At 36.6% G+C, this 13,728-nt stretch overlaps 1 protein-coding gene across 2 annotated transcripts in view; it reads left to right on the plus strand.

Annotated features, from left to right (window-relative positions):
- The first annotated feature begins 768 nt into the window (after nucleotides 1-768).
- The window catches only part of LOC102234798 (acid-sensing ion channel 1C-like), a 107,352-nt gene continuing 94,392 nt past the window's right edge, over nucleotides 769-13,728 (plus strand). Inside the window, exon 1 of one of the 2 annotated variants that reach the window (XM_023334836.1) lies at nucleotides 769-2,296. In XM_023334836.1, the coding sequence (XP_023190604.1) occupies nucleotides 1,742-2,296 (555 nt within the window). In that variant the 5' untranslated portion in view covers nucleotides 769-1,741. The remainder of the gene's footprint in view (nucleotides 2,297-13,728) is intronic. The other variant, XM_023334835.1, reaches the window with a different exon arrangement.

A 13,728-nucleotide genomic window follows, 5' to 3' on the forward strand; every position in this document is an offset into this window, starting at 1 on the left:
CTGTCACTACCTTCATTGGTTTGCAGATTAAAGTTCTTTCATGGCTCTCAGGCTATGGAGTGTTATTGGTTGGGGTTACAATAATTTTCTTGTGCAGTTACTAAGCCAGAATATTGATCTTCAAAAGCTGAAGTCATATCTTTAAAAATACACCCATTGTTACATTTAACAGTAACCCCTCGGAAGCCATTGAATGATTTTGTTTTTGGCCCTTGGACAAATTAAATGCTTTCTCAAAACACTGTTTTGAACTTTTAACCCCAATAAAATCCATTAGTGGCCAAGCCTCTCTAAGCACACACCACATCTCAAGAGAGATTAAGCCAAAGCATAAAGGCTTTTTGTTTATTACACTTGGAAAACAAATATAAAAATATGTTGTTATATGATCAGGTAAATACAATTGATGAAAAAATGTTTATCCATGTTTTCTAGAAAAAAAACAACAATTTGCGAGGTTTACTCTCAAAGATGTTAAAACATGCATAATTTCTGCGATACCATTTGTTTTATGCCATGAATACTTTATCTGTCAAATTCCATTAAATAATCAACATGTGGCTTTGTTGAGAAGCAATTTTGTTGACGGACATGATTAGCGAATAATAAAAGAACGCAATGTGATGTCCAGATTGAAAGACTTCCCCCCCTTTGAACACAGACTCAAGCAAAGCAGCTATTCAGCAGTGGGATGGATCCTGACTACTAAAGAGGAAGAGGGAGAGAGAGGTAGAGAAAGGGAGACCAACAGCAAAGGCGAGAGAGAGAGAGAGCAAGAAATGGGGGAGTGGTGGGAGAGAGAAAGGAGGCGAGAAACAGAGTGAAAGGCTCCACACGGCAGAATATAAATCTGTATGTTAACAGGACTAAAGCTCGGGGGTCTTGAGGTGGCTTTAGTGCTGATGCTGCTCGGGGGGTGATTAAAAAGCCTCAAGAGGTGGTCTTCTTTCTTAACTGTGGATCTGTGCAAAAAAGGAAGTGGAACCCGTGGAATCAGTGAACGCCGGTGTGTCAGGCACGGTGGTGGGCTGGTCGGAGGTCTCTGACCCCCTCATTTTCATTTCTTGGAAGAAAAGAGAAGCGCTAAGAGACACCAGAGAAAAAGGAAGGTGACAGCGAGGGACCAGTGAGCCATTTCTCTCTTTATTACTCTCATTCAGAAAACCATTGCAGCCTATTATCAATGCGATGTAGAGGCATTCTCTCCGATTGGAGGAGGAAGGGTCCCATTGACTGCTGAGGCTTAGCGCCCCTCTTTAAACGCTAGTCCTTTTCATCTCATTCCCCCCTCTCATTGCCTATATCCTTCTGTCTGCTGTTTTCTGTTCTCTTTCCTTGTCCCTTCCTTTTGACTCGACTTAGGAATCAGGAGACATTGCGTTTTTAGTAGAAGTGGGTGTTTCTGTCATTGTTATTGGTGCCTCTGCAAAGGACAGCTGAGCGTGGAGAGTGAGAGACAGCTTTGGAGATAATAAAACGGCAAACTGAACGAAAAGGGGGGACCTGGCACTCCAGGAACAGCTGACAAACCAATGGCATGTGAGACGCGATGAAAAGAAAAGTGTTACAGAATCTGACAACCATTTTAAGGTAGCTATTTACTGAAAATATTTCTCCTTCTTGGAGGAAAAAAAGAGACAGTGTGCCAAACATCACTGCTGGTCACATTTTGCTTTTCCTGTTGCTAAGCACAGTCTCTAACCTGAAGTTCATTGTGAGTACTGAGCATCACTTTACAGCCATGAAAGGAAGCTCAGAGGAAAGCATTGAAAGTGTCAGGCCCTCGAACCTGCAAGCATTTGCCAACATATCCACCCTACATGGCATGAGTCACATATTTGCCTACGGACATATGACATTTCGTCGATTTCTTTGGACTATTTCTTTCTTGGGCTCATTAAGCTTACTGATGCTGGTCTGCATGGATCGGGTGTCGTATTACCTAGAGTATCCTCACGTCACCAAATTGGACGAAGTGGCAGCCACAAACCTCACCTTTCCTGCTATTACCTTCTGCAACCTCAATGAATTTCGTTTCTCCAAAATCACTAAAAATGACCTTTATCATGTTGGAGAGCTCCTGGCCCTCCTTAACAATAATCACCAGATCGCCAACCCACACTTGGCTGAAGCTGAGGTTCTGGCTGTGCTAAAGGAAAAGGCGAACTTCCAGAACTTCAAGCCCAAGCTCTTCAATATGACAGATTTCTACAACCGAACAGGGCATGACATCGGTGACATGCTTCTGCAGTGCACCTTTCGGGGAGAGGAATGCTTCGCTGTAAATTTCACCACAGTAAGTCACCAGCTTGCAATTTGCACTGTCTCTTTTTATTTATTGTCAGAGTTGACAGTCTGTCACTTTTTTTATTTTTGGAGACATTTAGATTGGGTTACCAGTTTCAACTGTGCAGTTTGTTTTAAAAAGATGCCTCACTGCAGTAATTTTCTGCTCTAAGATGGAGGATGTTGTAGTTAAGTTTTTGTGAATGACTTGTAAAGCTTTGTTGCAAGTGTTGTTTTTCATCTCTTAGCCATGCAATGAACAAGTGCTGCAAACTCTTGAGATAAAGATGTGTGTCCAAGGCAATGCTGCCTTTGTTTTCTCAGTGATCCGTGAAGGCAGCTCTCTGGATGACAGAAGCATTTTTGATATGTTTTGTAACTTGTCACTGCAATTCAAGAAAACTTTTTGCCCAAAGATTTTGCACTCATGTTGGAGAGGTAATTTGAGCATCTTTGGTGAAATTGATTAATTTCCTCATAAACTTGTGGAGCTAGGAATTTGTCATCCTAATCCTATCTGATCTACCAGACATTACTCGTCACTACTTTAAAATGGTTTTCAGTTGTAACTACGTAGGATTAACAGCTTATTTTCTCTGGTTATATATTATTCTAGCAATGATAAGAGAAGGTGCTATAGTGCTGAACGTTTACCAAGCATTAGTCCTCACTGTCTGCTCAGTTGAGCTCTTCATTCACTGTACAACATTACTGTGGTATAAGTCTGTAAGAGTGAGGCAACAGCTATTGTATTACCTGTCTAATATTATGGTCAAAGTAGCACAAGCCTTTTAATGAGTCAGTGTGAGAACTGCTGGGTATTGCTGACAATCAGGCTAGACCTTCATAAATTTTGTGATAGATTTTGCTTATTTGAGACGGACCTTTGCTCATGTTTTCCTGGTACATGCATCTGTTTCTAGTAAGGACTGTCATCAGCATACAGGGTTTCTGCTTGATTTGTAACTTTTTTAGATTTGTGTAACTTCTCAACAAAACTAAAAATGACATGATTCATAATTTTCCAATAATATATTTCATTCTAAGGAGATCATTGAATTTTATTTTAGCAGTGGCTTAATGATTAGGTTGATCAATGCAGGCTATTAATATGTTATTTTATTGAAACAATTGCAAATTGTTAAATACATTACTGTGTGCTTGTGAACATGGTTGTTGGTGACAGACAGGCTGGTTTGAGTAACTGCTAGTGTCCTGGGATTTTCAGGCTGAACCCCCTTTATAATAATTGAGCATGATTTAAATACCACAGTCTTCATGACTATTGTTCACCATGTCAATTCTTTTGTGACCACAGTTGCATAATTTTTTTTTCTTAAGGATAATGCACCATGTTACAAAGCTCAAATAATTCTAACTAGTTTGTCAAAATGACAATGACACTAAAGAACAACACTATACTCTAATATTATTCAGTCATTAGATTTCAATTGACTGTTGTACCTTAGGGTTGTGGTGAAGTAGTAAACTTGCATATTAGATGTACAAATGAAAGATGTGCTGCAACTTCACATTTTTTGTTGTTTTGTGTTGTTTTTATCATGCCTGTCTGTCTCATCTTTGAAGTCCAAACTTGAGAAATCAACATCTAACTTTATTTATCTCTCAAATGAGTTCTTAAAAATATGATTGCATTTCTATGTTGCATCTTTAATCAACCGTGAAAGAAGTCTTCTGAGAAAGCTATTTTATAAGTGACTGACTACAATCTGCTGAATTGATCAAGGCGCGTCTCTTCTGAGATATTAATTTAATTCTGCTTTTTGGTTTTTATGTCTTTTTAATTTGTGTCACAAATGTTGCAAATCGGAAAGGCCTTCATTAACATGTTTGTTTCCAAGCAGCACTCAGGAGTGTCGAGACAAACAGGAATTATTCATGGGAGGATAATTGCTTGACAGAAAGTGTCAGCTGAGCTGGTGGTGGAAAAAAAGGTTGTGAAATAATTCTTCCTGTGTGTCAACTTTCTTGTTGTTTTTCAGTAGATATCTCAGTCCAGAATTGCAAAATTCAGCCAGGAATCAAACTTGAACATTCTTGTTGGTACTCACTAATCATTGTGGCATATTCTTTAGATGGAGTGCAGTGGAAAACCAAAAACATTATATGCGCTCAGTGGGCAGAGATGTGTTTGTCAGGAATCGGGTAGATTATATACCCATTTAGAAGACTATCTGATTCTGTGTCTGATGATAATCTCAAACAACTAACTGTAAGCATTTGCTGTTTGCTCACTAGGAAAATAACAGAGTTCTTAACAAGATTCAGAAATTGTGTTCTGCTCATTAGAATTATTTAAAAAAAATTCTTTATTTATTTTGGGTGTTTACAAGTCCCTTTTAATTTATGAAATGAAGTTTAATAAATAAAAAGTTTTCATTCTGAATTATCTTAGCATACATTACTTTTCCCAACTTGAATTTTCAATGTCTTTTGAAGGAGTTCATGTAATGAATCAACATAAAGTTGAGCATAATTGCTAAGTGGAAGAGGAATGTTGTGTGTGACAAATACAAATCTGAAAAGTGTAGTGTGCATTTTTATTCAGCCCCTTAGCAACAAAATTTTGTTCCACATTTACAACTGCAGGATTTTTTTTTTGAGTATTTCCCTACCAGTTTTGCACATGTAGGGTGCATTCTCACAGTCTTGTACTGTAGATGTCTAGTCCATTAGGTCTGAAAGTCCGGTTCATTTGGGGAGGCGTCATTGTGATTGAACTTTGGTGCAAACTTGAGCCTAAAAGTGGGACAAAATAGGTATTGTCCCACTTCATGTGAACCAAATGCAGGGCACATAGAAAAAAGGCAAGGAATTGTGGTTAAGCACAATCAAAATAAATGTGTGTAGCAATATTTCCAAAGTCACATACGGAGGGAGGACATTTTAAAAGCTCTGGTGCATATGTGATCAAAATTTATTACACGTGCTGGTAAGTACAAGACCAATCAAGTTTTAAAGCTGTATGGTGTGGGTTTCGTCCATACAGTAGAGCAGCACTACACATAAGATAAATAAACTTAAAATATTAAAATATGCAGATTTTATTTGTAAAAACATGGAAAATGTAGTAGTGTTCCTTTTCACAGTTGTGACTTAGTTTGTGTTGATCTGCTGTATGAAGTCTCAATAATGTACAGATCTGAGATTGTAACAAATTTTGAAAAGTTAGGGGAAGAAATACTTTTTCAAGGAAGAGTATCCTTTCATATTCTCCTATGTTGTCCAGACTCAATATTTACTGGAAGTATACTAATAAACATATCATTTTTTTATTCAAATTCTTCTCACAGACATGTTGAGGGATGGATTTACAATGCAAAGGACTGTGTGAGTGATGAGCTTTGACCTTGAATAGATGGTGGAAGAATTCCATTAAGTCCTGGTTATGATTCAGCTGGGAAACAAAGCTTTTGAAATGTTTTCCATTATAATGGATGGGAGGCCAAGGTGAGACTCTCACCCTGCATTTCAAATGCTATTAGCTACTTTTCTGTCTTTTGTGTTTTTTCTCAGACAAATAATATCAGTTTAGTGGATATGAGCTGGGTTTGTTATTCCCAATTTAAAAACGAAACAAGATAACTTACGTATTTCTCTATCACCCGCTTAATTTTTTGTGAATCTGGAATTATATTTTTGTCTTGTTGGTTCACAAGAAATATTATTTATCCACACAGGATGCAAGACAAATTATCCTGAGTTGCCAGAGCGACATCTCTGGCATTAATAGTAATGCTGACGAGTCTGTTGCTTTGTGAGAAAACAATTGCTATGCACTTGATTCTTCTTTTTAAACTTTGTAGTGGCATAATCAATACATTTCATGTGATAAAATAAATTTCACATTTTGAATTGATTTACTAAATTACTTTTGCTTTTGATAATATTCTTCATTACTGAAATGTAGCTGGTATTAATGTTTTTTTAAATTTATTTATTAAAGTTTTGTTAAGATGAACAAAGAATATCTGCACAAGATTTGTTTGGATACTTCGGCAAATCCATGGCTGCAGTATTATAAATTGGTTAATTCTAAATTCATGCTTTAGAACCAGTGCAAATGTGGTTGTTAGAAAAAAGCGCTATTAATAGATAAATAGATCTCCGTCTCAGAATGTTTAGAAACAAACCTTTTTAGAGCACTAACAAACCAATGCAAAGGTTTTTTAAGCAAAGGAAAGAGCAGAACATATTTGTACTTCATGTTATGGATTGTTGTAAACATTTATTAGAAATTGTTGTCATTTGGGATATGATTTAGACCTTTTCTTTTCAAAGCCTTTCCTTTTCCTCTTTTTTGTGAAAGAAGAAAGTATTTTTCAGCTGTGAAGAAGATTGAAATAGAGCTAACTCTGCTTTAATTTAAAGTTTCCATAATTTGAAGTGAAAATAGATGGTTGTAAGAAATGACCTTCATCCAGAGGGATTTATTGAGTTGCAGGGACTCTTGAAAACCCACATTTAACATTATGCAAATGACACCTGAGTTGATAACAGACCGCAGCCTATGATCAGGAGGTTGATTATCATAATCTGATGGTGTGGTAGCTCTCTTTCTCTTTAGTCGTGATACACCCTGGCAAGTTCTTCTTGGATACATCTCTGCTCAGTCTAGCAGAGATTGTAAAATCAGTATTCATCATCACATTTTTGCTGAAGCACTGTATTTAAGATGAGAGTCATCTTTCATCTTTATTCCCTGATGACAGCATGGTGCCAAGAGGATAAAACATGGTTGCAGCTGCGACTCAGACTGTCTGACCTATGGATCTACAGATAGATGAATAAAGTTTTTTAGGAAGAGGGTTAGAAATTTGAGAAAACAAATTCTGAAAATGTATAATAACTCAGCCAGAGAGGGTGTTTGTCAGACACTGATGTCACAAATGGTGTTTAACAGCTTTACTTTGGTCATTGATAACTCAACTAAGGCAGCTAAAATACTTTCATAGTTTCTTTGTTAGTAAATTGGGTTGTTTCATTCACGGGAATCTGTGACAGCTGAAACTGCAAAGAAACATCTCAATGATCCAAAAGTGTCTGTAAATTTCCACAATAATGAGCAAGATAATATTTTTACAGAATATTTTTTATCATTTGTTCAAATCCAGAAACGTCCTGTTTACTGTATGACGTGAATCAACTTGAATCAAACATGTTGGGTGTCCTTCCTCAAGCTTCTCGCAATAGTCTGCTGAAATATAAATTGAACAGACCTTGAATAACTGAGTCAGGTTTGTAGGTTGCCTTACTTTCATACACCTTTTCTGCCCACATATTTTCAATGGGACTCATATTAAAGCTTTGTAATGAAAAGTATTTACATTAACTTTTCTGTCCTTAAGCCACTTTCTAACTAATTTGAAGATTTTTGGTTCATTTGGTCCATTGTTAAATTGGCATTGGTCAGGATGTAAATAATGTCGAAAATATTGCTTTAATATTTCCAAATAATGTTTTTGTCCTCATGATTCCATCTATTTTGTTCAGTCCACCATTGCCTCCTATAGCAACACATCCACACTGCATGATTCTTGCACTGTTGTGCCTCACAACTGAAATTGTGTTCTCAGGTTTCCACTTTTTACCTCCATTATGGTCATAAGACCAATTTAAGTTTATTCAGCCCATGAGACATGTCTTAAGAAGAAAAGTAAACACAGACAGATGTGTGTAAATAATCTTGAGGATATGCAGAGGTAAAGCTTCATTACAGACAGACAATCATGGGAGACTTTATTTGGGGAAAAGTGCCCATAGATGATCAAATGAATAAAGACTAGAAAGTGCAAAGGCACTGACTTACAATAAACAAAAGCAAACAATTCATCTGTTTTGCATAAATCCATTTAGACAGCAAAGAATTTACCACAACAACAAGCAGACGTTCCACATGTAAAACTATCAGCTCCAGTCACTGATGCATCATCCTGCTGATTTGTTAAACATATTTGAAGGCTGATTCTTGGAACATATCTAAAATTGCCGTTCAGCTGTCTGGAACAAGTATTCTTTAAATCTACATCATTAACGCATCAAATTTCAGAAGAACATACTAAATATGCTCAGTGCCACTGGAGCAGCAAAGACGGATGCAGTATGTGAACATGGTGAAGGTAGGGAAGAGGAAAGAAAGAAATGACACACTCAACTGAGTAATGTTTCATGTGTTTGTGAAGAGCTGGTGAGACACTGATAGAGCAAAAAACAAAACACCCTAAAATCAAAGAAGCACAGGAAGAGCGAAAAAAAAAAACAACAACATGAAAATATCAACAGATCTGGTAATAACAGATCAGTTGTATACCAAAGAAATGTTTAATCTGGTGATCAATGATTTTGTCAAGGGTTTAGTCTGGATTTATAAGTTGTATTGATTTTTAGAAGTTGTCATGACAAATTTACTTTCAATACTTGCAAGGAATTATTTGAGTCAGCATGTAGTACTGATTTAATTGGCAAGTACAAACATCAATCACAAGTAAATGATCAAACATAGACTGCAAAATATGGTCACTGTAGAAATATGTTAGCAGGAAATACGTACATTTTGTCTAACATTAATTTATATGAAGGTTGATTGTAGTGATGTCTAAGTTTCTTGAATTAACCAACAATAGAGTACATTTGTAGCTTATTTAGAACTGAAGCAGCCAAAGGAGCCACATTGAGATGTGGTCTAACCAGTTTCATAAATGTAGTTGATTAATCAATTGTCCCTCTTTGAAACCTGTTCATTTTTTGTTTTACATTTTTACATTTAAGTTTTTTGCTTAATGTTAACATGACATAAAGACTGGAGATAGAGATGAATAAAATCTCAGTATTCAGGCGAGAAAGGCTCTGTCACTAAAAGCAAATGTATTTTCTCATTTAGTGGCTGCATTTTAGCATCAAACCAGATCTAAAAATAAATGTATAACACCTCTGAATAAATACCATCTCTGATGACAGAAAAAACCCATCACTACATTAGGGATCATCTTCCACTTAGGAGAAATGTTTAGCTCACAAATTTGGAGTTAGGTACAAAAAAGTAGAGATATAGCAATCTTTATATGTTATTGTGCACAAATGAAGCACACAATATATGCTGTTTTAGCTAAAAATAATTATATATGTATTTTATGTTTCTTCTAGTATAAGAGCTAGACTGGTAATTAGATGCTTTCATTTCCGGTGTTTATCCTTCAAGGCAGTACATGTCCCATTCTTCATTCTGCCCTGGGGAGTGCTTCTGTCCTCTCCATTAAAAGTCACAGACTCTCATTGAAAGGTGTAAAGGATCAATGGTTGGTTGTTTTTTGCACATGGATACCAACAAAAATGAATCAGTCAATGCAACAACCCACCAAGACATCATTACATCACTGAGCGGACCTGAATTACAGCATTCTATAGATGTCTGTGACCCCAGGTTGAACCATGCTGGGAAAGTACTACATCACTCCTACAGGAGCTGAGTTAAGAAGAAAGAATTTCTTTAAAAATCAACTTTGCCATAATTGTTGAACGTCTTTGATGTTGAGCAATTTACCTTGTTCAGCATGAGGGTATAAAACCAATATCCACTTAGTTATCAAATGTACACATCAGAACAATTTAGGTAAATGCACCTGTGGTTTCTGCACTCTGATCAGAAAGAGATTGTCAACATGTGTTTATGAGGAAAGGATTTCTATACGCTGCTGGAGGAGAGAATATAAGAATTTAATTTCCCTCTTACATTTTCAAACAGTTAAACAGCATACCCAGCGGACTGCCTTCCTGCAGAGCAAGATCTATAACAAAGGTTTCTTCTACTTTAGATCTCCTGTAAAAAAAATAAATAAATAAAACTAAAGAATTCCAATTCAGTTGGCATATTTTTAGTACCTATGCTAAGAAAACTAAACTTTCTTAAAACAACCTCTTTGGTTAATGAAATGAGTTTCTCCCTGGAGTCTCAGAACATGTGTTGTAAATCAACATACTTTTTACAATATTTATATTAGAAAATGCATAAATCTCTCTCTCTCTCTCTCTCTCGAGTGCGCATGTGTGAGCGTCTGCTGCATGTGTGGAGTGGAAGGAGAACGAGTGTGAGGTTTTTTAAAGGCTTGATTGTCACTTTTTACAGTGGTGTTTCATCTGTTTCGCACGGTAACACATTTTTGTTTTCACTGGTGTTTAAATAGTGTTTTTTCCGGCAGCACCGAGTTTTTTTTAGCTCGGTGCGATGGCCGGGAAAAGTTACGATGCTGCTGGTTTTAGGAGCCTTTCACGCCGACATGGTATTAAAATACCAGTTGGCGTGGATTTTTCGGTTGAGGAGTGTGGGTTGGCTGTTGGGGAACTTGTTGGGTGTGACAGTGTGAAGGCAGCGTCCAGGATGAACAATGCAGTGGTTATGTTTTTGGACTCGATTGATAAAGTGAACAGCGTAGTTGAGAGGGGAATTGTTTTGAAAAATACTCAAACTACTGTTTTCCCTTTAATGAACCCTGCTAAAAAAATCATCTTGTCTAATTTGCCACCTTTCATCAGTGACGATGTGTTGTTAAAGGAATTGTCACGTCACGGTCAGGTCGTGTCGACAATGAAAATGCTCCCGTCAGGTTGCAAATCAGCAAAGTTGAAACACGTTGTGTCTTTTAGAAGACAAGTGTTTATGATTCTAAAAAATGATGTTGAAGAATTGAGCATTGTGATGAAATTTAAGGTTGATGGTTTTGATTACACTATTTTTGTGACAACGGAAACTATGAAGTGTTTTGGATGTAACCAGGAGGGCCATACTGTCCGAAATTGCCCTGAAAATATTCAAAAAGAGTCTGTTCAGGTTGACGAAAATCCAGAACCAGGAACATCAGCGGATACTGCGAATGGAGCTATAGTGGGTGTAACTGAGGAGGGAGCTTCGGTGGCTGCTGCTGGGGAAGAAGCTCAAGAAATTAATCCTGAGGAAGGAGTTTCAACGGGAGAGCAAAAAAAGTCAAATGTTTCAGAACGTGACATTGAGGATGTTATTACTTCTGTTGTAGGGAGTAAGGAGAGTCAAACAACGACACAAGAAGGATTACAAGAAGAAATGGATGTTGAGGATTTAGTTCATAGTGGAGGAAATCTGATCAGAGATGATGAAAGTGTTTTTAAAGTACCAATTACTAAAAGAAAATCTAAAGACTCTGAAGGGGTAAAACCTAAAAAGGCTCAGTTTAAAGAAAAGAGTGGGAGAGAAAGTGATTCAGAGGCTGTATCTGATTCTGATAGCGATAGAGAATCTTCTGATTCCTCTATTCCTGATGGTCAGAGTACCAATGGTTACAGTCTAGAACAGATTAGAAGGTTTTTGGAAGTGACAAAAGGGAAACGGGATGTGGTCATAGATGATTTTTTTCCGAATAGAAAATTATTTGTGGACTCAGCTAAATGGTTAATGAGACAAAGGACATCTGATGGGTTAAGGGACACTGAAGTATTCAGACTTCGAAAACTGGTGCAAAAAATCAGAGCTCGAATTAAGTGAGTTATATGAAAGTTAAAAAACAGCTGATAAGATGCTGTATTTTCTTTCTTGTTTGGATCTTTTTTTGTGTGATTATGAGCAGATTTAAAATTTCATCTTTGAATGTTAATGGTGCAAGAGATGTGAAAAAAAGGGCTATGTTTTTTGAATTTTTAAAATCAAAAGGCATTGATGTAGCTTTTGCTCAAGAAACTCATAGTAATGTTGATAATGAGGTTGATTGGAAGAAAGAATGGGATGGAAATATTATTTTGAGCCATAACACCTCGCTAAGTGCAGGGGTAGCTATTCTTTTTTCAAGAAATTTTCTTCCAGTTTCTATTGAAATTGAAGATGTTGTATCTGGAAGATTGTTAAAGGTTATTGTCAAGTATGAAAATATAAAGTTTATTTTACTGAATGTATATGCTCCTGTGAACTCAAGTGAACGTTGTGTTTTCTTAGAAAAATTAGCAAATACACTATTAAATTGTGTGTCAACAGATTACTTAATTTTAGGAGGTGATTTTAATTGTACAATAGATGATTTAGATAGGAATCATTTGGAGCCACATTTACAATCAAGGAAAATATTGAAACGTATTATTGAAACTTATGATTTAGCTGATGTGTGGCGTTTTAAGAATGGAAAGATAAGGCAATACTCATGGGCTCATTGTAAAGAGAATTATATTACCTTGGCAAGATTAGATAGGTTTTATTGTTTTGGGCATCATTTACAAATATTTAGATCATGCACTTTGTGTCCAGTGGGTTTTTCTGATCATTGTATGATCATAGGAAATGTGTTTATAAATAATTTAAGACCTAAAAGTGCATATTGGCATTTCAATACTGTTTTGTTAAATGATGGTTGTTTTAAAAAAGGATTTTGTTTTTTTTGGAAACAGTGGAGACTCATGAAATGTCAGTTTACATCTGTACAGCAGTGGTGGGATATTGGTAAAATTAAAATTCAACAGTTTTGTAATCAATACACTTACAATGTTACAAGAGAAATGGTAAAATCAATTGAAGAATTAGAGACTGAAATTGTGGATCTTCAGAGTTTTTGTGAGTCCACAGGAAATCGGGGCCATATTCAGACGCTCAAACAAAAAAAAAACGCTTTGGCTGATCTGCTTGGGCTCAGAGCTCAGGGAGCTCTGGTACGTTCACGTTTTCAAAGTGTCTCTGAAATGGATGCTCCCTCAAAATTCTTCTTCAGTTTGGAGAAGAAAAATGGACAAAATCGTCTCATTCATTGCATTCGTTCTGAAGATGGAAAAGAGTTGACAGATCCCACCGAACTGAGGAAAAGAGCTGTGGACTTTTTTTCAACGTTGTATGCCAGTGAGTTTAAAGAAGATTCTGTGATAACAGAAGAATTTTTTAAGGACTTGCAAAAGGTGTCAGACCAAGACAATCTCATTTTGGAACATGCTTTGACGTTGGAAGAACTGCAGGAGGCGCTGCTGAGCATGGAAAATGGCAAAGCTCCAGGAATAGATGGCTTGTCTGTGGAGTTTTATAAATCGTGTTGGCCTGTGTTGGCTGAAGATTTGTTGGAAGTTCTAAATAACAGTGTGGCAAGGGGAATGTTACCCCTTAGCTGTCGTAGAGCTGTGCTTACTCTCATTCCTAAGAAGGGTGACCTTTATGAAATAAGGAATTGGAGACCCGTCAGTCTATTGTGTACTGACTACAAGATTTTCTCAAAGGCTTTGGCATGCAGATTGAGAAAAGTGATTGATCAAGTTATACATGTTGATCAGTCTTATTGTATCCCTGGCAGATCAATAAGAGATAACATAACTTTAATTCGAGATTATTTGGACGTCTCTAATTTATTGGGGTTAAACTTTGGTCTGATTTCTATTGACCAAGAAAAGGCATTTGATCGAGTGGAGCACCAATATTTATGGAATACT

Source organism: Xiphophorus maculatus, chromosome 6, assembly GCF_002775205.1.
Source record: "Xiphophorus maculatus strain JP 163 A chromosome 6, X_maculatus-5.0-male, whole genome shotgun sequence".
Taxonomy (NCBI): domain Eukaryota; kingdom Metazoa; phylum Chordata; class Actinopteri; order Cyprinodontiformes; family Poeciliidae; genus Xiphophorus; species Xiphophorus maculatus.